Source organism: Coffea eugenioides, chromosome 8 (genome assembly GCF_003713205.1).
Source record: "Coffea eugenioides isolate CCC68of chromosome 8, Ceug_1.0, whole genome shotgun sequence".
NCBI classification, from domain to species: Eukaryota; Viridiplantae; Streptophyta; class Magnoliopsida; order Gentianales; family Rubiaceae; genus Coffea; species Coffea eugenioides.
In genome coordinates this window covers 4,804,858-4,832,847 of record NC_040042.1, presented here as the reverse complement: position 1 = coordinate 4,832,847, position 27,990 = coordinate 4,804,858, and the positions used below count along the sequence as shown (strand labels likewise).

General features: G+C 35.2%; 5 protein-coding genes across 9 annotated transcripts; 2 read left to right on the top strand and 3 right to left on the bottom strand.

Annotated features, from left to right (window-relative positions):
- The first annotated feature begins 3,205 nt into the window (after nt 1-3,205).
- On the top strand, nt 3,206-4,910 carry LOC113781696 (plastoglobulin-1, chloroplastic). The gene is made up of 2 exons (XM_027327667.1): nt 3,206-3,970; nt 4,222-4,910. The coding sequence occupies exons 1-2, from the start codon at nt 3,309-3,311 to the stop codon at nt 4,727-4,729; spliced, it is 1,170 nt and encodes a 389-aa protein (XP_027183468.1). The 5' UTR covers nt 3,206-3,308; the 3' UTR covers nt 4,730-4,910.
- A 2,078-nt stretch (nt 4,911-6,988) lies between these two features.
- LOC113781072 (probable calcium-binding protein CML18) lies at nt 6,989-9,328 on the top strand. Its single transcript, XM_027326913.1, has 2 exons — nt 6,989-7,978; nt 9,025-9,328. Exon 1 carries the CDS (start codon nt 7,469-7,471, stop codon nt 7,958-7,960), a length of 492 nt encoding a protein of 163 aa, XP_027182714.1. The 5' UTR covers nt 6,989-7,468; the 3' UTR covers nt 7,961-7,978; nt 9,025-9,328.
- A 4,200-nt stretch (nt 9,329-13,528) lies between these two features.
- Nucleotides 13,529-18,712, bottom strand: LOC113779129 (dolichol-phosphate mannose synthase subunit 2-like). Of its 5 annotated transcripts, none has more exons than XM_027324585.1 (4): nt 18,554-18,712; nt 18,348-18,490; nt 14,044-14,171; nt 13,529-13,948 (listed from the first exon to the last, which is right to left on the bottom strand). In XM_027324585.1, exons 3-4 carry the CDS (start codon nt 14,131-14,133, stop codon nt 13,796-13,798), a joined length of 243 nt encoding a protein of 80 aa, XP_027180386.1. In that variant the 5' UTR covers nt 14,134-14,171; nt 18,348-18,490; nt 18,554-18,712; the 3' UTR covers nt 13,529-13,795. The 5 variants fall into 5 exon arrangements, with proteins under 5 accessions (XP_027180386.1, XP_027180389.1, XP_027180388.1 ...); XM_027324588.1 differs by having other exon boundaries at nt 18,348-18,464; XM_027324587.1 differs by having other exon boundaries at nt 18,348-18,451.
- On the bottom strand, nt 15,358-16,338 carry LOC113779128 (protein ALP1-like). The gene is made up of 2 exons (XM_027324584.1): nt 16,109-16,338; nt 15,358-16,030 (listed from the first exon to the last, which is right to left on the bottom strand). Exons 1-2 carry the CDS (start codon nt 16,317-16,319, stop codon nt 15,474-15,476), a joined length of 768 nt encoding a protein of 255 aa, XP_027180385.1. The 5' UTR covers nt 16,320-16,338; the 3' UTR covers nt 15,358-15,473.
- Nucleotides 18,713-21,233: 2,521 nt separating the features above from the next.
- Nucleotides 21,234-24,905, bottom strand: LOC113779943. Its single transcript, XM_027325737.1, has 2 exons — nt 24,547-24,905; nt 21,234-22,118 (listed from the first exon to the last, which is right to left on the bottom strand). Exons 1-2 carry the CDS (start codon nt 24,675-24,677, stop codon nt 21,647-21,649), a joined length of 603 nt encoding a protein of 200 aa, XP_027181538.1. The 5' UTR covers nt 24,678-24,905; the 3' UTR covers nt 21,234-21,646.
- Between the last annotated feature and the right edge of the window lie 3,085 nt (nt 24,906-27,990).

Sequence of the window (27,990 nt, the reverse complement as noted above, 5' to 3'; positions counted from 1 at the left end):
AAAAGAAAAAGAAGAAAGCTTACAACAAAGGAGGAGGAAAGGCAAACGAACGGCACAAGATCTGGACCGATGCAGCCAACAGCGAAGGTGACAGCTCCTTGGGCGGTAAGAAGGCTATGGGCTCGGGAGAACCGAATACAAGAGCTCAACAAAATGTTGTACCAGGTTTCAGAGCATGCAGATAAGTGGCAGAACAACATTATGGAGAGAAGTAAATGCAGTTGGAGAGAGAATGTACTTGGAGAGAGAAGGCAGCGGGTAGAAAGCAAATGCAGCAGACGCACAGAAAAAGAAGAAAGAACGGGCACATGGGACACTGGCAGGTGAGGCCAGATGGGAAGCTAACGCGCGATGCGCGAACAACATGATGCTTCCAATCCACATGCCGGGCACGTGAGAGGACGACGAAACTTTTGGCTGAATGCCATTCGTACGTTATCTACTTATGTTGATAAGAAAGTACAATCAAACACAACAAAAGAATGTTTGATAATGAAGAGTTGATAGTTCATGATTTAGAGATTAACATTGCTATACTTCCAAACCTCTTACAAGTTACTGGTGCTGATGATGGGAACTAAACTATTAGTTGGAAATATCCTAAAACTATACTTCCAATTTAGGATAATCAAAAGATTATTGCAACTATCATATGATTAAACTACCAAAGCGTAAAATCATTTCAACTCTTGAAGTCATTCCAAAATAAACAGCCTGAAAGCCCCAAAATAAATCAAACTAGAAATTCTTTAAACATAAATTTTATGCCTTTTAAAGCAAAAAAATAAAAAAAAAACAACAACAACAACAACATTTACAATACTAACACTGGATCTTGAATGCACATAGCTAACAAGGATAAAATTCTCAGACATCAAACAAGAATAGCAAACAATGAATTCTTGAGGTACTCTTTTAATTCAACCAATTAGTGTATCATGTATTCAATATTTGCTCAGTAATTGCCCTATATTTTATTTGAAGAGAGTTTCAGATGGTGTACTTTTTTCTTCTTGGGTTTCTAATAACTCAGATTGTAAAATTTATTAGAAAGGTTATTTTCAATAGTGGGTCTTTTATAAGGGGGTTTAATGGCAATTAAAAAACATAAATAAAAAAACCATTAGATGCAATGAATGCTTCTGCATTCACTTTATCTTTTGTTAACTAGATACATCATTTATTTTTCGTTGCTTAATATCCAATATTCCAATATTATATAATATTTATATAATTAATTTTACGTGAAGATCAAACACCAATATATAGTGGAATAATTCCAAAATCAAATTGATTATGAATTTTTATTTTATAGTGAAAGTTATACTTATTTGAAAAAATTACTAGTCTAAACATGCTAAGTAAATAAAATCATTTTCCTACTTAGTCATTTTAAAGAGATAGTGTAAATAATACTCATAGAAGTGATGTATTTGTAAATAGTGTTTATAGAAATAAAGTGTCTCGCGTGCAAAACATGTGCTTTCAAAATTATGAAAAGCTCATAATTAAAATTAGTGCATATTCAACTCTTCTAAAAACTAACAATTTACTTGAGAACTTTATTGAATACATAAAAATCCTTTTTGGAAACAAAAAATATTTTGCTTATATGTTTCTGGAAATTATGCTTAGTAAGTTGAAAGCACGATTAAGAAATTATTTCAAAACTTGTGCAACCAAAACTTGTTTATCTTTTCAAAGAAAAGTTGTTCTTCTAACAAACTATTGTTAATTACGAACTAAACGAGCTTTAGTTTGAGTTGGATGAGCATATTTTTATTGGTATTAGCGTTTGAATTACAATTGTTTGATTTACTTAAAGTTTGATTATGGAAAGAATTTAAGATTGGTTATATCTCAATATGGTTCATTAACGGCATTTCTATGATTGGCCACAATAATGCTCTGAACCAAGAAAATGTATCAAAAACTAATTTACAAAAAGAATTTAAAGGAAGTGCAAAACAATAAAAAGAACCTTCTACTTACCCAAAAAAAAAAGAGAGAAAACCATTTAAAGAGAAAAAACCAAAGAAAATAAAACAAAAATAGAAATTTAAAACCAAAGAAACATATGAAAGATATGGATCTTTTTCTTATTCATTTGTCAATTTTACAAAAAATACTGTTAAGAGGGGTTAATTACAATTTATCTCTCTAAGACATACCCTAATTTTCACTTTGCCCATTAACTTTTATTTTGAGTCACTTAAGCCTTGAGAGACAAAAATACCCCTCTACTATATGCTAAGTTTTTATTTTTAAATTTTCTTCTTCTTCTTTCTAATGAATTTTAAGATGCTGTTCATTTTTTACTTCTATAATTGATGATAGTAAAGTTTTATGTGAGAGGAGTAGATATATAAAGGAATATACTAACAATTTTATTATTTTTAAGAAATGGTAAAGGAAAGATCCTAATAATCAAAATTTATAAGAGGAAAAAAAAAGATGTTCAAATAATTGACATGTGAATGTGTGGTTTTAAATAATAGATAATTGATTTTGAAAGAAATAGAATCTAAATTTGTTTTTAATTTCTTAAATTGGTGAATAGATGATATTAATTTGTAATTGACTAATTAGAAGGAAAAACTATAAGTTTCTTCAATTTTGTAAATTAGAGAATAGACATCCAAAATTTTTTTTGTTAGTGAAATTTCTTATTTGCTCAATAATAAAAATTTGCAAAAAGAAAACTAATTTGGAAGAAAAGAGAAGAGAGAAGAAAATAAAGAAAAAATATCAGCATAATAGAGATGTTGTTTTATCTTGAATGGGATTAAATGATACCCAAAAGGAAAAAAAAATGTTAGCAAGTCTAAGTAGAGGAGGTTTAAATATATGCAAGCTAAAGGTTAAATTTTGACTAGAATGGTGAGGTGGTGAGTAAAGATTTTTTTCTTTAAAAAAAAAAAAACAAAGAGCATTTTAGTGTTATTTTATGTGAAGCAAGTAATTAAAATGACTTATTTTGAATTTGAGATACTAAAATTTAACATCAGCAATATATGATATACAAATGGTGTCATTTTCCTTACAATTAAATTGTAGAGGAGACATTTGAGATTTTGCAATCTTCCCCCCTTTTTTTTAATTAATTAGGGAAAAAATTGTTGCCAAAAAAAGTTCAACATGGATGAATTTTTCATTTTTCTCATTTCCTAATTTATCATATGAGTAGCAGTTACCAACACGAGTCACAATTCACAAACACAATATCTACTATTGTACGTATGTCGTTCAAGTGACGGTCCAAACGCCACTGCGACTGCCACCCCCCCTCCGCCTTAGCAGCTCCACCGATGTACGCAACCAGCACCGCCATAAGCCACCACCCACCGCCATCGACCCCCGCAAAAATGTCTGTCCTCTACCACCACTCCATTACCCTCCCGTTCCTACCCACTCCAGCACTCAAACCCCAGCTTCCAACACTTATTTTCTCCATCCCGCCATTCCTCAAGAAACGCCACCCCACCATTTCCCCTATTTACTTGTCTTCCTCGAAATATTCTTATTCTTACAGCGACTCATCCGAACCCAGTAAACCCAATCCCTCTTTTTCTCCCCAAGACGACAACGACGACGAAGAACCCGATAGAAAACCCAAAACAGTTACAGACGAGTGGGGCGAGAAAGGGGAGGCCGAACCCGAACCACCGACGAAGTTTTCCGGCCCGGATCCTCCTGGAGAAGAAGCGGACGACGAGTGGGGCGGTGTTGGGGTTAAGGATGATAGGTATGGGAATGGGAGTCCTGGGGTTGAGGTTGATGGGGAGAGCCAGAAGCTTAGGGACTTGAAAAGAGCTCTCGTGGATACTGTCTACGGGACGGATTTCGGGTTTCGGGCTTCGTCCGAACTTCGGGCCGAGGCTATTGAGTTGATTGCCCAGCTGGAGGCTGCTAATCCCAATCCAGCTCCGACTGAGAGCCCGGAATTGCTTGATGGCAATTGGGTTCTGCTGTAAGCTCTATTTCCCTGTTCTTTTCGTCATTCTTGAATCACTAATGGTGTGTGAATTTGATCATACCAGACAGGAAATAGTATTTATTTAGCTTTTCTGCATTGCAATATAGTCAAATTAGGGAAATGTATCAGAAAAGAGCAGCATTTGGGCTGCGAAATTTGATGTTAAATTGAGCTTTCTTCAGATAGCACAGCTAATTTCTGAAAAATCAATGCTTAGGATGAACATCGTTTCTGTCTTGTGTCAGGTTTACTGCATTTTCTGAGCTGTTGCCTCTTCTGGCAACAGGCAGCTTACCACTGGTGAAGGTTGAGAAGATATCCCAATCAGTTAATTCTAGCAGCTTAACCATAGATAATTCCACCACAATATCAGGTCCTGTTGCCTCTCTCTCTTTTAGTGCCAGTGCTGCTTTTGAAGTGAGGAGTCCATCAAGAATACAGGTTCAATTTAAGGAAGGGACCCTGAATCCTCCCGAGATCAAGTCCAGTATAGATCTTCCAGAAGATGTTGATATTTTCGGGCAAAAAATCAATTTATCACCCGTGCAACAATCTCTGAATCCTTTGCAAAATGCTGTGGCTGGGATTGGACGTGCTATTTCCGGTCAGCCTCCTCTTAAGATTCCTATCCCTGGTGAGAGGGCAAAATCTTGGCTTCTTATCACATACCTTGACAAGGATCTCCGTATATCAAGGGGAGATGGTGGTCTATTTGTGCTGGCTAAGGAAGGGAGTACTCTTCTAGATCAGTAGCCAGGTGTTCTTCTAAGCATTAGTTCTTCCCTCCTTGAAGACTTGTAGTTTGAAGACTTGTAGATACAATTTTTGGTTATTATACTTCATCTTATACATAATTGAGTGTGACACACCCGTTGCTGGCACTGCTGTTCCGTTTTACTTATACGCAATTGCTATCTGGCACTTTAAAAGTTGAGATCAAACCCTAATTTATACTTTCTTTTTTTCTAAGTCTATATTTTGCCACTGAAGAGTTGAAGACTTCTAATCCGTCCTTTAGTAATGTGTGCTTTCGGCTGCTGTATTCTCCATTGCAACTGAGTCATTATGTGTCTTTTTCTCTTTGACAAGTTACATCCATATGACATTACTCTCTAATGGCAACAACCAGAGTTTAGGAGGATCATAGGCTACTAGCATTGATTAGGCTCTCAGCTTCATCATACTTGATGAAATAAAAGGGAGCGAGCATGAGAAGTTGATATGTCTACATGCAGCAGTACTATATCATATCTGAAACTCCGGTGTCCTATAGATTCTGGATTAACAACAGAAGGTGTGCTCTGTTACTCTGAAAGACACAATAGTTTCAGAAAATGTGCTCAATTCTGCTTTGTTATTACACTTCCAGTTTAGCTGCACTTTATTGGCCCCACGTTAGTGTTTTTACCCATAGGTGGATTGAGTGCATATAAGATTTGATTTGGGAATAAGCATACTTGGTGGCCTGTCCTACATTGTTCATAGCTGTTGGGAAGCTGCTTCAAACCTCACCACCTATATCTTCTGCAATTTAGCATAGGTGCCCTGGCCTCCTCAAAGGGTAACCCGACCAGAGTTTGATAGTTTTGTTACATTTTAAGTATCAGAATATAGATACTGCACATTCTTCGTAGTTTTCTTGCATCCAATTGAATTATACGAAGTGAACAATTAAAGCTATGGAGTTTTGCAATCAGTTGTTCCTTGTGTTTTATTTGTTTTCTTTGTCAGTTGTGCTGGTTTTGGAAGTATAATGTGGTGGAGTGCTCAGATTGTCTACGTTCACAGTTTTGATTCGAATAACTAAAATGCTTTTACAAACGCTGTTCTTCCCCGAGCAGAGGTAAAAATTAGAGGAGAAGAGATTGTAGGATGAGCCTCGGAACCAAAATGGGAAGCAGTCTTGGCTACTCTTTTTGTTTTCCTTTTCCCCCTTTTTCTCAACGACTTTTTGTTCTTTGACTTGATTGGACTGCAGAGACACACTACTATTGTGAGTAACAAACCTGGAGAACCCCTAAACTATTGCCATTATCTATTTTTGGTCTCTCATCTAAATTTTGTTTCTGATTGATTCTTGAACAATTAAAATTGCACATTTTAAGCATTTTCGATGACTTTAGGCATAAATTTGGCCGGATTTAAAGGGTGTTTTTATCCATTCATAATTGAATATTCGGGACCAGCATCAGCAACCCTCAAAAGAGGTACATCATTAGATTTTTCTTCATAAATCCTATGAAAAAAAATTGGCACATTATATAAGTTTCAATATTAACCGCACAAGACATCAATCAATTCATCAAAAGTGTGAATTTACGATAAAGATGTGTGTGAATGTGAGACAGAGAGGTGTGATTTAACCCTCCTCTCCAAATGAAAAATGACCCAAAAACAGCATGGTCTACCATGGAAGAAATGGTTGATAGTTTCCTAGTTCTTTTAGGAACCAGAAAATGTCTGACGGACCCCATGAACCTTTTCTTTTTCTTTTTTTTTTTTTCTCCTTTTTTTTTTTGAAAGGTCTTGATTTCCTTTCTTTCCAGCACCAAACTACCAAATTAAACCTTCAAGTCAACAAAATTAAGTCAAGAAGGGTTACTAGAACCATAATAAAAGGAAAGAAGTGAAGAATGCCAGTACTTCACCTGCCCCAAACCCTTCTTTTGGTCTCCAACCAAAACAAGCCAACATCACCAACCATGACCAAGTTCCCATCCAAAATGCCAACATGGCACCAGATTATTTGATGAATCAACCCAAGTGTAAAGACTTAATAAACTAGAGACCATTTAAAAAACGGTTGACAAAGTCTTGACGGTCACAATCAGCAAAAAAGGACGTGCGCGTCTTCACGAAGTTCGCGCCATTTGTGCCGCCCTTTTTGCCCTTTTCCATAAAAAAGATTGTCAAACGCATAAACTTCAGAAAAACGCATTCGGGACATTATGATAATTCATTATTATTGATGATTAGTTGATTACTATTCACAATCTTAGTAATCTATTTTACTATATAATCAATCCTACCTAAGTCGGCTTGTAGAATGTTAATTTACTCGCAGTTTTTCTTTCTAGTGCGTGACTGCGTGTTTTCCTGCCAAGAAAATACAATACAAAAGTTTCTGTTTTGTTAGGATCCTATTAGCTCGTCAAAGTTTTACTCAGAATTCCTAGGATCCAGCGAAAGACTTGGATCGCTAACAAAATCCAAGAAACCCTTTGTACTTGGATCACTGACTAAGGCTCTGAAGTCTGAAATCTTTACACACACGCATACACACACTGTCGAGGTGGGATTAATGTTGGTGATCAATCAAGAACTCATTTTTGTGCAGCTTTACTAGAAGAAGAGAGACGTCCTGATCCATTTTCTTGATCAATATCGATGTCAAAGCAAGAAGAGCAGTGATCATATAGGGAAAGAAGCAAGAAAGCAGGTTTTGTTTTGGAGAAAATTTAGATTTGTTTCTTCCTTCTTTTGCTGCAAAGAATGAGCAGTAAAGAGCCAGTAAGTTTGGATGATGAGCAATTAGCAGAGCTTCGAGAAATCTTCCGATCATTCGACAGAAACAACGATGGAAGCCTCACGCAGTTAGAGCTAGGATCGCTGTTGAGATCGCTAGGCCTAAAACCAAGCCCTGATCAGCTTGAAACTTTGATCCAAAAGGCTGACAGAAACAACAATGGTTTAGTTGAATTTTCAGAGTTTATTGCTTTAGTAGCGCCAGAACTTCTACCTGCCAAATCTCCGTACACGGAGGAGCAGTTGAAGCAGTTGTTCAGGATGTTTGACAGAGATGGCAATGGTTTTATTACTGCTGCAGAGTTGGCTCACTCCATGGCCAAGCTTGGACATGCCTTGACTGCTGAAGAGCTTACTGGGATGATTAAAGAAGCTGATACTGATGGAGATGGAAGGATTAGCTTTCAGGAGTTTTCGCAGGCGATTACTTCTGCTGCTTTTGATAATTCTTGGAGTTAAGATTTGGGATGTTATCAGGTATTTGCTTTCTTTTCCAGTTGCAGATTGTCAAATATTTAGGGGCATGGTGTTTGATTTTGTTTCTAATACCTTTTTCTTTCCACATAATCGCATTTTGATTATATATTGTTCCGAGTATGTTGTCTATGGTTATTCAATTTAATATGTCAACTTGCACCGTGATTTTCCTGATCATATCGGCCTGATTACTCTTAAACTTCAAGGAAATTCAGTTTAGAAAACACAGGAAACTTGTCTTCTTCTTCTTCTTCTTCTGCTTTAAATATTTGTACTTTTTGGTCTGCAGACATTCGAAAGGTATAGTTAGGATTTTCTATACATACTTATTTAAAGCCTAATGCAAAAGGGCTTCTTTTTCTGTATACGAGGCTCTTTTCAGTTTGGTAATTTTGCTCTTAAGCATATACTGTATGATGTTTGATCAATTTTCATTACTTTGTAAATTTCCTCATCTCTTCCAAAGTGCTTTTGCAAGTTTGAATGTCCTTAATTTTGCACTTCGAGACTTGTACCTGCTTTTACATTTGGCTTTTGACAATTGAAGTAGTCGAGTGATTCGAGAGAGGGTTGATACGAGTGATAAAGTGGGAGAATTCGTAAATAAGAATTTTTGAATTCAAATACTCTCACTTTATCGAAAAAAAATAAGTAAAGTAGGATTAGTTGTTGTAGTAATCGTGAATCATGGAGAGAAAGTCTTCGTGGTTAGTAACAAACCATGACGTATAAACTCGTAAGGTGGATGGATGTACTTGGAAGAACATCCAATCCAGCCAACTTCATTAGGTTGTGGCAGCAGAGTTGACCAGCAAGAAAATTGCTGCGCCTACCAACTTCACCCCTTCAATAATCCAGCTTCTGCTTCTTTATCTCTACTATTCCTGCATATCAATTTTCTTATTTTTGTCGACATTAGTCCAAACTAAATAGCAACAAAACTTGGAGCCTTGCATTGCAATTATTATGAATTGGAATATCGTGGATTATTACACTGGAATTTGAAAATCTAACTGTAAAATGTTGGGCTAAACGATGTTTTGCAGGTTAGACATCAAGTACTTAGGCCGATTGTGCTTTCAGAGGAGAGTGTGTTCCCTTCCGGAAAGAAGTTTTTCAGTCATAAGTTTGTAGAAACTTTGCTGAAAGCTGAATATCATTGGCTGCCTCGTAGGCATAGCAAGGCTTTTGTTTTGTAACAAGGCCAGTTCATTACTGTTTCTTTCCCCTTTTCTGTCTATGTATGGAGTGCTTCTCCTATTTCCTATAAGATAAGAAGCTTCTGCACTTGTATAAAGTTTAATTTGTGTACTGCTTTTGCCTAAAGAGGTATGAATTTTGCAATTTCAATGTCCAGCAACCAATCCATCTTATCTTTTGGCAAAAGTTCTGTTTGTAATGAATTTTTACCGGATGTTGAATCCAAAGAAGTGCAAATTTGAAGAAAGCTCATTGATTGCTGTAAAAACATGGAATGCAATGCAATATATATATATATATAATCTGCACGTCTCTGTTGCGTGAAAACCTAGTAAACCCTGGGAATTGCATGCCGTGTAGGTGCCGAGACATAACTGCATACTAGGAGCTGAAGCTCAAAGCTATCAGTAACACTTGGGTTTGGATATGCAGCAGACAGGCAACTCTACTACTAAATTTTATGCTGTAGAATTCCTACTAGCAAACTGTTGTCACAGGAAAACTTGCTTCTAACACTGCAGAGAACTCAAATGGACTGAGGCTAAAAGTATGAATATGTCAAGCATGACAAGCTAGTTTCTGTGAGGATCCGTAAATTTTCCTAATTTTATATATTATTTATTTTATTCCCTCGCCTGCATTTTTCGTCATTATACCATATTATATTTATTTTTCTGAGATTTTATAAGTAAACATAGTTTTTAAACTATTTTTCTAGTATAAGTTAGTTCATGAGAAATAAAGGGTGTATATTGGACGTGGGATCCACTAGTGGCGTTAAGCGCGATAAATTCAACCAATTAAGTTACGTTTTGTATACAGGAATTAATTAATTAGGTGTTAAGGGATAATTAGAGATTACCTAGATGGATTATCATTAGAGAGACAAAAGGATAGAGTTGCATTAATAATAAGGGTGACAGTGTCACTTGGTGGTTCAATCTTTACCTTGACTACTATTCATTACCTTTACTAAATATCTAATTTGGATCCAAAATCATCTTCATTTTGAAGCTTCTTGGCCGGCCCTCTCTAGGAAGAAAAGAAAAGAAAACTCTCAACTCTCTTGCCTCTAATCTTGCTCAATCTCTCAATCCAACCGATTAAACTTGAATTTCCTCCATAAAAACCCTTAGTTTAGTAGTAGTAAGGTTGTTGGTGAAGTTGTTTGGAAGAAATTGGTGCTAAGTTGCTTACTTTCTTGAGGTTGCAAGATGAGTAGTTAGGGAATTCTTTCTTTAGTCTTGATAATGTCAAATTAATGACTTGTGTTGGTTAAAGATGCGATTTGGTGGAAGATTTCTTGATTTTTGGTAGAGATTGGTGAATTTTATTTTATTCATGATTTTTTTCTGTTTTATATGTTTATTATTGCATGGCCATGGATGATGGTTTGGAATGGTCTAGAATGAAGTTTTGATGCGTAAATTGTAGTTATTTGCGAAAAATTTCCGCTTTGTACCGAAATTTCCAGATTAGGATTTCAATTCACCCCTGTTCTGGCCGGTTCTGTTCGGCTAGGTTAGAGGCTGAATCAGCCTTGGGTTAAAACATGAAAGTTGTAGAAAATGATATTTTATAGTTGCCTGTAAATTTTCAACCTAATCCGAGCTCTGTAACCTGTGAAAAGACAGAAATACCCAGACTGCCATATGTAAAAGTTCGGTGGACAGCATTGTCATTTCACCCAATCTGACCGTGACTTTTCACCATGATTCTTATCGAATTAGATTTTTGCCAAAACATGAAAGTTGTAGAAAATGGTGTAAACTAGTTTCCTACAAAATTTCAATTCAATCGGAGCACTGTATCTTATGAAATGACCGAAATACCCTTGACTATCCATGAACCCTGTTTCGCGCCCAGATTTCTGTTTTCGTGGGAACTTCCATTTTTTATCATGAAAATGCATGATTTGGCTTTGGAGGTTTTCATAAGAAATGTAGGTATATGTCTTGGCTTCGAAACTTCATAAGATACACCTCAATCGGACTTCGGTAGCTTGAGTTATTGTCGTTTAACCATAGTGCAGTTAGCTAACCTGTTTGTGAGATTCTGGTTTCGTATATTGCACTTTTGACCTAGTTACACTACGAACTGAACTGAGTGGTCTTCATCAAAGTTATAGGCCTTTGTCTTAGCTTCGAAACAGTATAAATTGCATTCCAATCCGATAAGCGTAGCCTCCGTTGTGTCCGTTACGCAAAACAACGTCAAACCTATTTTCCTTTCCGAACATTTTCCTAACTTGAATTTGTACTTGTACCACTTTGAGCCTATTGAACGGCTATTAAAATGAGATTATTTTGTGTGTGACATTGAAGCTGATTTGAGGAAAAATGAAGCCATGATGGCTGGAAAAGTAAGCAAATTTAGGGGAAATGCTGTCCAATTTTCTAGGCCGTTTAGTCTCTTTAGGTTTGAGTTGCCTTTTGAAAGAAATGAAGGGCTTTTGGGTCGTTCAAACCATAGGTCCTCTCGTTACTTTTGTTTCGAAAATCACGCTTTTGCACCCTTGCATTTGTAGTTTGTTGGGTTAGGCATATGATTCATAGTTGAATTTCATTTGTGAATGTCATTCCCATAGGAACCATAATTGTTTACTTTGATTATTTTAGGACGTGCTGGTGATCTTGGAAGTACTTCGGGGGGAACGTTTGAAATTGTTTTATTTAAACTGGTGAGTGTACCACTCCCCTTACTTGTTATTTAACTTGGGGTCTGTATATGCAATCTGTGATATGAACGAATGTACTATCTGTTTATTCTGTTTGAGATGAGCATGTACTTTATCACACTCGTTCTCTTGTCTGTTCATATGCCAATTTACTATGCGAATTTGAATATGTTATCTGTATCTGTATCTGTTCTGACGTTGTTTGGAAGCTTGTATCCAACGACCTTTCTGTGACATCTGAGCTCAAATCCTGTGGCTAAGTTATTCGAGTCGAGTCGACAAGGGTCTGGTCGATTAGATAACGAACCACGGTAGTCTGTTCTAGGAATATTTGGGTATTGAAACTCTTGATTCCGGTATACTCGAGTATTACCATTTCTGAACTGATTGGAATTCGGGCCCGGTAGGGGTATGTGAGATGGAAGGAATCGGAGAAAGTGGAGTCTACAGTATTGGTTATTCCTTTAGCGTTGACGGAGTGTCAACTATTATTTCAATCAAGTTTCGGTGAAGCAAATGGGAATTTGGCTCCTGAGAGCCACCCGTATCCTTTCTATCTATGGTGTTTGTTAATTTCTTTATTTGATTCGCATATGTGACTAATTGAATATGAAGTTCCACGTTTCTTATTTGCTATTATTTTGGTACCTCATTGAGCGTAAGCTCATCCCCTTTCCGTTATCTTTGTTTTCCTTACAGGGGACAAACTTTGAAACCACGATTTTGGAAGAAAAGAGTCGAGCTAATGTATATGTTATTTTGTTAAGCTCCTTTGTAACCGAAACCCTAATTGTATTTTGACTAGTATGAACCCTTTGGCTTGTACTTCAAGTTAAAATGTTGAAGACTCTGATGTAAATACATGTATAAGTATTTAGTCTTGTCTGTTAAGTGTATTTTTGAGATGTTACGCTTCCAGGGCTTTGGTGAGTGTTCAATCGATGTCCTAATTTCCCTACACGAGTTGGTAAGATGTATTGTAGTTTAGTGATTTTTAATTGTTACTTTCCTTGGGGTTTGATCGTGTGCAATATATGATTTGTGTGATCTGACTCTGTAGTTCTAGCGAGAGCTGGACAGGCGCGCTAACCTCTTTGGTCCGCCTTAGGGGAAAGTGGGGCTGTCACAATTACACCAAGCAATCTCAATCATGTTACAAAAGTTTCAATTTTACGTAGTAAATTCAGATATCATCTTGTCAAACTAGAATACCAGCATCATTTCGTTCTGTAGTCACTCGTATAACTACTGCTTAAGCAATGAAATCTAGGTATCCTTTTTAGCCCTAGAATCAGCCAAAATTAACGAGTCCAGCAATTGAAATAAGAAAGAATCTTATGAGAAGACTTTTGATTGGTAAAATCACATCAAAAGGCTACTTCATCACTCCAGCAGATACCAACTTTCATCCTCACACGTACAGGTCAAAAAGCAATTCTTCCAGTAATGCCGAACAAAGTGAGCCTGTCTCTGATAGAGCTTTAGTCAGGCAGGCTTACCAAGCCGTGCCATTAACCAAAGAAAACCAAAAACGAATTAAAGAAGATCATTATTTCCTCCCAACCTACATTTGTAAGAACAAACATGCATGAAGCAGTTGACCAACAAATGGAACCTCAGAGCGCCAAGCATTGGTGTACATAAGCAAAATTATGGCATTGTTTTTCCACAACTAAAAGATAAATGCTAGATCTTGCAAAACAAAATGATACCAACTGCTCTCTTACAAGAGCAGGCTAACAATATCTGAAGATAATCTTTATCTGCAATTTGTCAGCTTTTTTTCTAAGACAATTACCAGTTTCAGGTTTCACCAAATTAACAGGAACTGAGTGCAATCATCTAAATCCTCCATTTACAAGTAAAAGAGAAACCCAGCAATAAAACTATCTGTATGTGACAAAAAAATGGTAGTTGCAGCACACACTATAGATCTTGCATTATGCCTTCTTCTTTTTGGATTTGAGCATCACATATCCAACAAACATGCAGAGGAAGCAAAGCAGCGCCGCAAGAGCAAACACCGGAATCAGAATGGCATATTCTTGAGGCAAAAAGTACTTGTGCACAAAATTATCAGTATCAACGAACGGCTGAAAGCACAAAAGAAAAATGTACGTCAGAAACAAAGGGAAAAACCCAGAGTCAAAAAGAAAAAGCTCTTAGGATCAGAAGTGAAAAAACTAACCAGTATGATCACCCAGAATGTATAGTAAGTGAAAACTGACAAGCTGATTACCGATAACAGCAGCCCCACGGCCTTGTCTGCTAAATCCATCTACTCCTTCCTTTTTCTGTTCTTTTATAGTTTTTCACCTTAATTTACCAAAGAGGGAGTTCAATGAAGGGTTAGAAGGTGTAATTATTGCAAAAAAGAGTACAAAATCACAAATGATCATGATGCAAAAAAGCAGTAACAGGGAAATTGCTAAGCAAACTCTTACACATTCATCCTTGTGCCTCCGTGTAGGAAGCAAAATCTAACCAGGGTAGTTGCTAAGCAACCTATAACCCATTTCCCTCAACGACAAACCACAAAATTCTGCTGGTGAAACATCCATCTACTTTCCATACCTTCATTACCCGCCATTGAATTCAAAAACTACATTTACATGACCCCCAAGCCCCAAAAAGGAAGACAAGCATTTCTCCAACATAATTGCTCCATCACAAGGATATAGAAACAGTTTTTTAATTTAAACGCCAAAATACTGCACCAAATTATTTTTTGTATAAAACTGTTCTTAATATACAATTAATGATCAGCATTACTTTTTTCTTTTTTGTTTTCTTTATGAACCCTAGTGAGTTTATGATCTTCATTTCCAGAACAATTAAAATTATCACCACTTACAGATTAAAGGGCACTTGGGCAATATCTTTTCACAATTACAAACAACCTAAGCTATGATTCTCACAAAATAAACCAAAAAAGGATAAATATTCAAGGTCCTCATAATTTAGAGACCTAGAATTTGAATCTACTTGTTCCAGAAAAGAAAACGATTAAGACTGTAATTAACATATCATGCCGAAACCAAAAACAAAACAGAGAATAAAAGTAAAGAATATTACTGGAAAAATCAGTTACCTGAAAGATTTGGATTCTTCGATTAGGGTTTGATTCAAGGATTTCGAGTGGTAGTTTCTTCTGCTTACTTTTTTCTCTTTTTGAATGATATTCTTCTTTTCTTTTCTTTTCTTAAATAAAGCTTTAAAAGAAAAAAAAATTAGTTCCTTTTTTGCAAAAATAAAAAAAATTCTTTTTTTAAAAAAATTAAATTAAATTAAATAAAAAATAAATGTATATTCTAACTTAAAAAGTAGTTAATATTTATCGAGTTAAAACCTTGATACTTTTTTAAAGTTAAGAACTTTAAATTTTAGAAAATCAAAAGCCTACTCTATGATATGAATTGGGAGGAAAGTCATAACTTGTGCCTATTATAAATATTTGAGTTTTGTATCTTACAAGAAATTTCAATACATGAATACGCAAACAAAGTGTTTTTAGCCAAAAAAAAAAGAGAAAGAAAAGCACAGTTATACATTGCTACTATTTTTCAATAAATGGCCATTCTAATATTAAATTAAGTTCGAATAAATTCCTATCAAATTTCAACTTCCATGATGGCCTTGTCTAATTTGATAGTCAATAAACATTGCTCGTGCTAAAGCATTCCTAAATTGTGTCCACTCGCTAGTTGGTTGTACTGTTCGAATTCGATTCTCGTTAACAGCATTTACACCACCATCATTATTTGGACCATCATCTTCCATTTCATTTTCCTCATCTTCATCTTCCATTTCATCTTCATCATCAACCTCATGTTGTACTCTTCGCATCTCAGCATCAACTTCATCCAAGTAAGGGTCATTTGGTTGTTCTACTCGAATAAGATTATGAAGGATGGCACATGCATTAATTATCATGACATGAGTCTTAACATCAAAAAAAGATGCATCTCTCAAAATGGCCCACCGCTTCTTGAACAAACCAAATGTCCTTTCAATCACATTTCGAGCAATTGAATGTCGAAGGTTGAATAACTCTTTAAAATTTTGAGGCTTGCTCCCACTAGCAGACCACTCGCTAAGATGATATCTAACTCCCCTATTTGGAGCTAAGAAACCGGAGCTATTTGCATAACCCGCATCAACAAGAAAGTACTTGCCAGTAATGTTAGACAACAAATTATTACTCATTTATAGTTAAAAGAAAAAAAAACACTTGATATCTAATTGTCACATACCCTTGGGAACAATTAATGGATCTGATCTAACTAACGCATCCCGTAGAACTCTACCATCTGCTGCAGAACCTTCCCATCCAGGCAATACATATGTAAATCTCATGTCACGGGGGCATACACCTAAAACATTTGTTGCTATCTCATTCTTCCTATTCCTATATCTTCCTTGATCTCTAAGAAGAACATGTACTTTAACATAAGACCAAATCATGCCAAACTAGCTATTAATTCAAAAGACCAAATTAGCTATTGGAAAACTCTCAAACCAAAATTACAGCTATACCTATCACTGCAAATATCTCCAATCATGCCAAGTTCCATGCAAAATAATGCATAAGAAAAGGATGTCCGTACTTGAATTTTTAATCATATGCTTTAATAAGCTCTACTGCACTATGGTAAACAGAGATTAAAAGTATCATTTTGGTTGTGCTACGTCAATTTTTTGTGGAGGTAAACAGTAAACATTATTGTGACTTCTGCTTTTTTATCAGAACCTGCTGCTAATCAAAGCTATACCAGAGGGACCAGTTACTCTCATTTTACACTATATTATTCTTAGTATCGTCAAAGAAAGATAATAAAATAGCCAACTATGCATACCAATATGGAAAACACTGGATAACCTGTATTAGAAAATATTTAAAACGGAAACAGACATGGCAATTGGCAACGAAGTGCAAGAAAATGCATCTAGGAGATCAAGAGTCCACTGATCCACTATCTATTTGACAGGCAAACTAAAAATTGTGAAGTTATGCACGAAAATTGCTATATCAGATGACTATCTCTGCTTCGAACCAAATGAATGAGAAATCAACTATACTAACCAAAAGTAGACAGGGCATATACCATAGATATAGTAGACAAAGTGAATGATTTAAACGCACTTCGCAACTATGGACCTTGGTTCTACTGTTCTAGTAGTCATCTGGCAAGGCTTCAACAAAGAACACCTTTAGTTAAGTGGTTGATGTCCAAACAAAAGAATTTCTTTGATATATACACATATCAAATCACATAATGTTCTAACTTCTCCGAATTGTAGCTTCTAGGTGCTTTCAAAAACTGAAGATAGTCTCTGATTCTTTTGCTTGTTTTTGAGATGTAATGGGGCGAAAAAGGTCCATATATACCACCCCTATCAAATTTCTTGCCAGAACGAATTTTTTATTTGCCTGTTTTTGGTAGCTGAACTAATTATTTGATTGATCCAAGGTATGTCTGCAGCAAAAAAAAAAAAAAGTCTAACCATACAAAGCTTTATCAGGGATAAATAAAGTAGTAGTATTTATTTGCAATTCCTTCCAAATCTTCCTTCCTAAACGTTGGATGATGGGAGGAATAGATAGAAACAACAGACTATGTCCACCTAATTGTACCCAAATAGAATCATAACACATGCACTAACACTAAAGTGGGACATATAAGAACTCACACTCCCTCTTAAAAACACTTGTAATCACATGATCATTATATGGCATATACAAAGCTTATATATATATATGTGCAGCTCAACTACACAGCCACAACTAGTAGTCATCAGAAGACAATGTTCCTAAAAAATGCAAGTGTAATTCCATTGTACCAATCAAAGCGTAATAACAAAAACAAGACCAGCAGACATGGCAGAACATAATATCTCACTCGACCATCATAAATAATAGGAGCTAAGCAAGTTTAGCAATTTAGTAGTTCCATTCAGTTGAAAATCTGTTCAATTCCACCAAGTTTTCTTGATCTTTTTTGTTATTAGTTTGCTTTTTCCACTCCTGCAATATACAAATATCATTCATTTTCATACTAAAAATACAAAAAGTTTCCCTAACAAGTAAATTCCTCAATTTTTCCAACCCGCAATGATCAACAAGCAAAGAATATAGAAAAATAAAAAAAACCTTTTCCCATTTTTCATGCTAATTTCAAAAACACATGGAGATGAATACGCATCAGCATCTAATAAAATATTTGACAACTACTTCACCAGCAATTGATTAATCATACAGAGGAGGCAGGGGAATAAACGTATATATTTTGAAAATTTTGTCAAGTAATACAGCTTCTCCACAAACAAGGAAGTGGGAATATATCAGTGAAAGACAAGTGTTACGAGTACAACATTGCAACAAGAAAGCCAATGCTCGTCCCAGGATTTTATGATTATATTTCAGTGGAAATCTGAGAAATTTCAACATCAAAAGAACCCGTACATTTGTATTTCAAATCGCACTTGTCTTACCTTTTGAATCTTAATAATGAATCAAATGCCTTTTAGCGGTCAGGTCCATTAAAAATCTTCCTCTACGCTATCATCACATGCCACCCAGACTCAATTGTTTACAGCTGACAGTTGATCCTCATCAGAAAGACAACAAATAGCATCTGAGAGTCTATCAGTTCCAGGTGAAAATAATAGGAAACAAATTGTTATGCAGATATGCTTACTTCTGAGTGGCGAGAGAGGCGAAGGATGGAGGGAGTGGCCAGAGAAACGGAAGGCAGGGGGGAGACGGTGGTGGGAAAGGGTTGCAGGTGGAAGCGATGGTGGAGAGCAGAGCACCTGCGGCTGAGGAAAAATGGTGAGTTAGATAGAAAGAGAGGGGTGCCGATGCCCTTGACCCGATTTTAATTTTTGATCCATATTAGATCCGCGTTTGGACCCGTTTAATTGTGGAATTGGAATTAGAATTCTTTTGATCCGGTAAAGAATTCAATTCATAGAATTGGACTCCTATAGAATTCAGATTCAATTCTAATTCTTTGAGGGGAGCAAAATCCAAACAATGGAATTGGAATTAGGGCCCCAATTCCAATTCTAAACCTCAATTCTATAGGGAACCAAACGCACCCTTAGCGTTAAGTGTATTTTGGATAGAAGATTATTGGAAAAATTATTTGAAATAACACTACTGTAATAAAATGATAATTGAAAATATAAAAAACGTGTTTGAAAAACGTGTTTATAATATAAGTAAAAAATATTCTACAAATAAATTAATATCCGGACACACTTATTTTCTTTAAATCTCTTTTCCTCTATATTCTTAAGGGTTCAATCATAATTAAGTGATTGGAATAAGGGATAATTGCAGAAACCTCTCCTGAGGTTTCTGACATTTGCACTGACCTCCCCTGTGGTTTGAAAAATTACACTGACCTCTCCTGAGGTTACTAATCCTTTGCAAATTTAGTCCAAACTATTAAAATATTATTTTAAGGAGTGAAATTAGAATTTTGTACCAGATTTGCCCTTTGTGCTATATGTCCAATGAATGACAAAGTACTATAAATCAATTAATAATTAATAAACTTTAAGGAGTATAATTTATGGGCAAACACGCATTACTCATATAAAGTACTGGCTCTTTACGGGTATTTTACTTTCAAATATTTAATTTATGATAAATATATCAATGTTTGTAAGTAAAATTTAAAAATTGTTACAGTAATATTCCTGCAAAAAGGAAATCGTTAGGTTATTTATTTAATATAAATTAAATATTTTTTTAAAAAAAGAAATGGCCATAAAGTATTAATTTTTTATGACTTTCATCCATTACATGGTAAAGGATTCGCTCTTTATGTGCATTTTATTCTGAACCATTTAATTTATGTTAAATACATAAATGTTTGTAACTAAAATTGAAAAAGTGTTATATTAATATTTTTACGGAAAGAGATTGATAGATTTTATATTTAACAAAAATTAAATATTTGAAAGTAAATACAAATCTGTATTTGAGCGTAAATATTTGTATTAAATTAAATGTTTGAAAGTAAAATACCCGTAAAGAACCGGTACTTTAAATAGTTACCGGCTCTTTATGGACAAACATGCATTACTCATTTAAAGTACTGGTTCTTTACGGGTATTTTATTTTCAAACATTTAATTTATGATAAATACATCAATGTTTGTAAGTAAATTCAAAAAGTGTTACAGTAATATTTTTGCAAAAAGGAAATCGTTAGGTTATTTACTTAATATAAATTAAATATTTTTTAAAAAAAGAAGAAATGGCCCATAAAGTATTAATTCTTTATGGTTTTCATCCATTACATCAGTAAAGTATTGGCTCTTTATGGGCATTTTATTCTGAATCATTTAATTTATGTTAAATACATAGATGTTTGTAACTAAAATTGAAAAAATGTTATATTAATGTTTTTATGAAAGAGAGATTGGTAGTTTTTGTATTTAACAAAAATTAAATATTTGAATGTAAATACAAATCTGTATTTGAGCGTAAATATTTGTATTAAATTAAATGTTTGAAAGTAAAATACCCATAAAGAACCGGTACTTTAAGTAGGTAATGCATATTTGCCTATAAACTATACTCCTTAAAGTTTATTAATTGTTAATTGATTTGTCGTACTTTGTCATTCATTGGACATGTAGTACAAAGGACAAATTTGGTACAAAATTCTAATTTCACTCCCTAAAACAATATTTTAATCGTTTGGACTGAATTTGCAAAGGATTAGTAATCTCAGGGGATGTCAGTGTAATTTTTCAAACCACAGGAGAGGTCAGTGCAAATGTCAGAAACCTCGGGGGAAGTTTCTGCAATTATCCCTTGGAATAAATATAAGATGCCTAAGCAATAGATCCAAATATGGTAATAATCAAAAATAAATATGAGGTGAAATATTGTTTACTTAGTTTCTATGACTTTAAAGTGGTGTAAATATCATTTTCCTTTTCTTAACCCTAATTGATTGTGTATTTCAACTTCTCAAAACTAAGAAACAAAATAGTAATTCTACACCATGACTAAAGATGTCAAACTTTTAATTGCATTTCAATCTTGAATTAACAAATGAAAAGCCTTAAAGTCTAAATCACAAAATCACTACCTAATAAAGATTTAATGTAGTACTTCTTTTTTTTTTTTTTTTGGAATGCAGGAATGATAGTCACTAGCCAAAGTTTCAATTTTGCTGCATTATTATTCTCACGTCTCAAGTAAAATCATGAGAAATGATTCCGAATTCTCAAGTCTTTCCATTCTAAAACTGCTCAGCCCTTTTCAGTAGGATCATTTTCCACTCTAAAATAAAACGAATGGATTCTCAAAGTTGAGATAATAATAGGGGATGCAGTGCTATACAATACAACAATATTCCATGACCTGAGAACAGGCCCTAAACCTCTCATTTCCTTAAAATGAAACCACCAAAAAGAAAAAAAGAGATGTAGCTTTGATATTACAGTAACAAACCAGTCCAAAGAAAGAAAGCATTCACATGTACTGTTCTCTGCGAAAAATTTAATAGAAAGAACTGTGATAGTATCTATGATCCTGAACGATACAGCTTCAGGATTCCAAAATTGTAAAAGGGTTGAAAACAACATACAGAATCAAGGGGAAAGAGTTTAAAAAGATATTATTAATCCCCAAAGAACGAAATCACAGCCAGAAAGGAGTCTCTAACCATCCGCTTTCTGTTGTCAAGTTAGCCTTCATAAACTGCTTATACCCACCAATGAACACAGACATGATGGATATAGAATATAGAACTTTTGCTGTATGGACTAGTTTTGTAACATCCACTGCATTATGTCGCTTCGAACGACTCCACCTGAACCAAGTCCTCCATAGTTAACCTTAAGAGCCTGCAGACCATAGATGCTTAAATGTCGGTACTGAGTATTAACTCCAGCTGGCTTGGTCCGTCGCATCATCATAGCAACGCTTTGGAATGATTTAGGCCAGACATTCCTTGATGAGGTAAATAAATGTCTGTCAGAATCAGGAGCCCCACTTCGTACACCATTTCTTTGGAAGTTTGAGGGAGTTGACTGGTGGCTTGAATCAGTTAAATGCCTCTTCACACTTGTGCTTGCATTACCATTCCGGGGAGGCTTTGGTTGAATCTGAGCAGATGGCTTCATCCTGTCAAGCCATCTTAGTATCCTGATCCCAATACTCCTTCCTACTTCAAGGTCTCTCTCCTGTATATTACGATGAACCTTGATCGCAACATCAAACACAGCACGTGTCCGCCTGTAATCAAACACAACAAGACAAGGATGAGCAATATTGTTTGGTGGCGTTCTCCATTCTTTAACAGTAGAAGATATAGGGAATCCAATACATGTAAGACAAGGCTAGAAAGGGAATGTAGATGAAATGTCCTGTATACACTGTTTCTCTGTACCGCAGGGAAAAACGAGATAAAACATTATGTCAAAGATGAGAGTAAATTAGTTAGGATTAAAAATTTCTCCGCTCATTGATCAATGTCTTGCCTGGATGCTCAATAGGGTTATCCACGCACTAAAGGAAAATTGAGACTCCCACATCAGATATTATAAACAATCTAAGCCTTGTGATACAATTCAACAGCTTAAATCCCTGATATATCATGTACCAGACAACTGACAAGAAAGCCTGCAGATCAAAACTAGCAGACTTCCTATGAGATTGAAGATTAGTTGAAATTATGTTGACATCAACAAATTTATCTGGATTTGAAAAATTATACTGTCAAATGTTGGCATCTCTACCACCACATTATTAACCCGTTAAGAAAAAAGAAGATGATAGAGCCACCAAAAAAAAAAAAAAAGAATTACACATTTTTTAGTCAATTTGATTCCATTGAGCACCTTGATATCCGTGCCCCTGTGATGAGATTGCGGTGTACAAGGCATTCCATACATTACAACAAATAATCACCTCTTTTCTGAACCCCTGCTAATTGTCTCATTAAGAAAGAAACACCAATATATTGCAATAAGAGAGAAACACCCATGTATTACAATACACGACATCCCATTAATTATGCCCTAGATGCCACCGCACACAAGCAGTATTTCTGTCGATCATAAAAAAGAAAAGGTAAGTCATTTACCAGAATTGCCACCATATATTATTCAGAGAGTTTACAGGACAAGTTCCCTATCACAGTATCCACGAAACTGTGAACTAAGCCTGAGAATGAGGACTAATCATCCCAGCAAAGTCCACATTAAACAAGAACAGGGCAGCATTAGATAACTGCTATGTTAAAGAAGGTTGATTGAACACCTATAATCTTGCTGAAGTGATAATTATGGCCGAGTTTCTTTATAGGTAAACCAAGAAACATCAAAACTAACAAGTTTAGACTATTTTCTGAACTCTTATCTCTAAGAAACAACAACCAGAAGCAATTGTCCACCAGGATAATTAAGCAGCAACAAACATCAATAACCAACAAGTTCTGAATAGCAATCTGGTTTTCTTCAATATCAACTCAGGTTTAAATGTTACTTCTAACAAGTTCCCTTAAAGCACAAACTTAAGACGTGCTAGGTACATAAAAGCAACAGTCTAATAGAAAATCTTGCCCCAAATTCCCTGTAGGGCATTTCAGAGGCAGACCAACAAACATCCCAAATAAAAGACATTAAGAGTTTAATCTCTTTTGACAAAGTACCTAGATTTTAGATGGCAATTCTTGACATTCTATGTTTAAGCAAGGCATGGGCCCATCCATTTTTCATGCTAATCACCATTCACATACAAACATGCAGCTTTAATCATTTTCCACAAAATCATGATCTAAGCATCATAACATCATTAATATCCTAAATTGACCATAAAAGTTAAGAACAATAAATGAACTTGCAAACAAAAAACACGAGATTGATCATCCATTATCTATTACCTACCACGTAGAGCAGCAACAACTTCTATGTATCACGATTTATATAAACATACAAGGCTGGTCCCAATACTTCATTCGGCAACTAGTCCAAGCACAAATGCGGCTAACTTTTTGTTACCAGAGCACACAAACAGCAAAGAACGCCAATAGTAGATTGGAGTAACAATTCATTTTGAAGCAAAAGGAGAAAATGAAGGGAAAAAAAAAGGCCCTGATTAATTTTTCATTCTCCTGATTAATTTTTCATTCTAAAATGCGTGGACCATAGAAAAGGTGCCATCACATATCCAACAGTGCAACATGCGTAGCACAACAAAGCGCAGGGGCAGTGGATTCTCAATTCCTGAACCCAGATTTAGGATATTTTAAGATGTAAGCAAAACCCAGCATTTAGATTATGCAAGATACAAAAATTAGACTCCTAACACACTGTTCCATCTACATTAGCTAATTCCACAATAGACTCTATACCTATTTCAATCTACATTACTTGTCTAACATACGATTTCACCTTTACACAATCCACACACATCATTAAACAGAAAATCAAACAGAAAGAGCCCAAAATGAAAAAGACCGAACCACCATAATCAATGCACAGTGCTTATTACTCAATCAACAACAAAACAAAACAAAACAAAAAAGAACAAAAACACAGCAATAAAGTAGATTTCTTTCGTCAAAAACATAATCATAAAGACAACTTACAAGCGATTAAAGAAAGAAAAATGGAAAAATAAATGGAGGGTATTTTAGTGAGAAAGGTGAAGAAATGCATGCCTGTGAGCGAATTGGCGGATCCTGGGATAATTGGGGCTGATTAGCCTGCGCTGGATCTTGAGAGCCAATCGGTAAGTTCTCCTGAGGCCCAGAAAATAAGCTGTCGCCAGTGTCATCTCCCATAGCACCATCCTGATACTAAAGTTCCTAACAACAACTCCCTTTCCTTTGTTCCTATTTTACTAAACAGATACTAGTAATCATTTTACACCTGGTGGAAAATGCTGTTTTTGTGTTGGTCTTGTTTGGGAATTTCAAAAAAAGAAAAATTGAGGGGTTTTGGGTTTTCGTTTGTCCCAAGTCAGTCAGCCGAGGTTTTTGCAAGGACTGGGGGCCGCCAGAATTTTCTGATGCTGGGACCTTCCCTTCCCTTCGGGCCAAGCAGCCTTCGCTTTTCTATTTTTATTTGTTTATTTATTTATTTATTTCTTAGATTCTGAGCTTAGCACAGACGTCATCTCGACCGTTTCAAAGGACGAAAAAGTTAGTCCTATCTTAAATTTAACGCACAATTTGTTCTGTCAAAATTATTTGTTTATATTATTAACATATTTTTTAATCATTTTTTATTTCATATATATTACATTAGAAAAATATTATAGGATTTTTTTAAAAAAAAACTATTCTGAATAATTCTTGCACACCGCCCACTTATGCAAGACTGCTAACAACAATGAGAATTGAACGCGGACGGGCCTTGAGCAACTTTGTTTGGATTGTAAATTATTTGAAATATTTTTATTATAGTACTTTTTGTGAGGTGATGTATGTGAGATAAAAAGTTAATTAAAAAAATAAAAAGATGTATTGAAAATTGTAATAATAATGTAAGCAAATATATTTGAGCAAACAATCTCCTGTCCAAACACACTGAAATTTGATTAATGGGCGTCAATTGGTTAGAAACCTTCCTTCACACTTGATTTTTTCCCCCTTTCTTGATAGGATTTGGGCTTTGTAGTTACTTTGGTCTGATTGGATACTAAAATTATTTTAAATGTTATTTTGTTTGTGCCACAAATATATTTTTTTCAATCATTTTTTTTATATTATTAACCACCTTTTAACTCATATATATAACATCACAAAAAAAATATACAATAATTATTCTAAATAATACTCTTGCTCAAATAACAGGGGAAGACTGTTTAACATATCAAAGTTTAGTATCTAGTCATAAACTTAGATATGGAGATTCAGTATCTAATGTCCCCTATAGTAATTCAAACATGTTCGTATTGTTTTAGCTTGTAATTTTAGCTTGCACCACAATTTAGAATTCCAAGGAACAAAAAACTTGGATGGAAGGAGGATGAAGAGGGATCGATGAGGACAACAAGATAACAATATTAGAAAAATCTGATACGAAATATAAATCCTTTTTTTGAGATATATGCCTTTGTTATTGTTGGAATCTAAAAGGACATTCTTGATTTAATACGTATAAGATTGCATTATCATGCAAAAAACACAAATACATATTTTTTGGGTTATGTAGGCACCTTTAAGAGGAAAATGCCAATTTTTTATTTTTATTTTTTTAAAAGAAAAGGAGAATTTGAGAGTAACGGGACAATTTTAAAGTAGAACCATAAAATTCAGTGTTATGTGATTAATGTTTTAAACAGCTAATTTAGATTTTAAAAATAATTTAGCTAATTTAACTAATTTTAGGAGATTCTAAATTTAAAACATTTCACTTACACACACAAAAAAAAAAAGTCACTTAATTAATATTCCTACTTGTTGAGTTGGGCTTTTGTAGCACAATTAACTTTCAGAATCTACCAGTTGAGTTGGGCTTTCAGTATCTACAAGTTGAGTTTCTGTCCATTGAGGAGCAATTCCCTCTCTGACTCATGAACCCTGTGGCTTTGTAAGTTTATTGGGCTTCAACAAATCTGAACACACAAAAGAGAACAAACTGGCCTGTCCAGCAGTCCATTGGATCGCCTCTATTTAAATTGGGCTTTCGTAGCATAATTAGCTTTCAGTTCCTACAAACTGTGTTGGGCTTTCGTAGCACAATTAACTTTAAGTCCATTGTCCATTCGAAGATTACTTCCATCTCCCTCATATGAAACCATGCGGCTGTGTACGTTTATTGGGCTTGAATAAGTCTGAACACACCAAAGAGAAGAAACAAACTGGCGGGTCCAGTTCAGTCCATTGGGTCGACTCTTAAAGTGAAAAGAGATCGTGTTTGGATCATTTGGACGCAACCAAAAGGAACCAATTAAATCGAAGCTACATGACACAGTCCAAGAGTTAAATTCCACCTCTCATCACAGTCCTTTTCACTTTCAAGAAAAATTCAAATGCAACTAATGCAGGCAAGATGCTTATGCACGTAAACGTTTGATTAAACATGCTTGTCAAATTTTGCCAAGCTTAAAGCTCATGATTTCACGAGGAGGGGATGTCGATTTCAAAGCTAGAGTTGGAATGGGCAATATGGTTGAATATTCAAATAGTTGGTGACATACTTGAATGAATCAAGCAGTAGTACTTATTATTTGTAATAAAAAGCTTGCGTGCGGAAAAAAGGGTAATTGAAAATCGTGTTATGAGATTTTTACCATTGCTATTTTATAAAGAACCAAACCAGATCAAACATACGGTTGCATCATTGAACATATCATCTGTTTACATATTCTTTCTCTTTGTGCACAAGCAACAAGAGAATCATATACATAGTCAATTAGCCATGTCAACTTTCTTCTTTTACTATCTAAAAAGCCAAAAAGGCACAATCCCATTAGCTTCAGCTTCCAGCATAAGCCACAAAAAGGCCCATCTCCAATCCCAAGCAAAGTCCACACACAAATTCCTTTTGATTACTTTTTTTTTTGTCAATACGGTAACTTCTTATACTGTGGGGTGGGGAGGGTCTAAAGAGGTTTTGGGATAATTCAGAGGGGACTGAACAACCACCGGACCAAACGGGTGCACTACGCACCCATCTGAATTTTTTAAATTTAGACCATATTTAATTGTGACAAATTGACGGGAAGCAAAGATTAAACCTTTGCTTACCACTGAGCCACCAAGGTGTGTCTTAAGACCCTGCTTGGACTGCAGGTGAGGGTTCAAATCCCACCTGCAGCAAAAAAAATTCAAAGGTTATGTCAAAGCACTCCCTTGGTCTAGTAAGATTTGTATGCTTACTAGTCCCTAATACAAAACCTTTTTAGGCTCCCCTCTTCAATAGCCTCTCCAATAGTCTATGATAGATAGGTTATACAGTTGTCGTCTCGAAAAAAAAACAATTAATTTTCCAAATGAAACAAAAGAAATCACTAAAAGTAATGGAGTATATGGCCACTCAACAACAAAACACCTCTATTCTATTCTTCTCTCACCATCCCCCTAGTCAGCAAAACCACCTTTTCTACTAAAATCATTCACTGTTATAGCCTTATAGGGAAGAAAAAAGACCCAAAA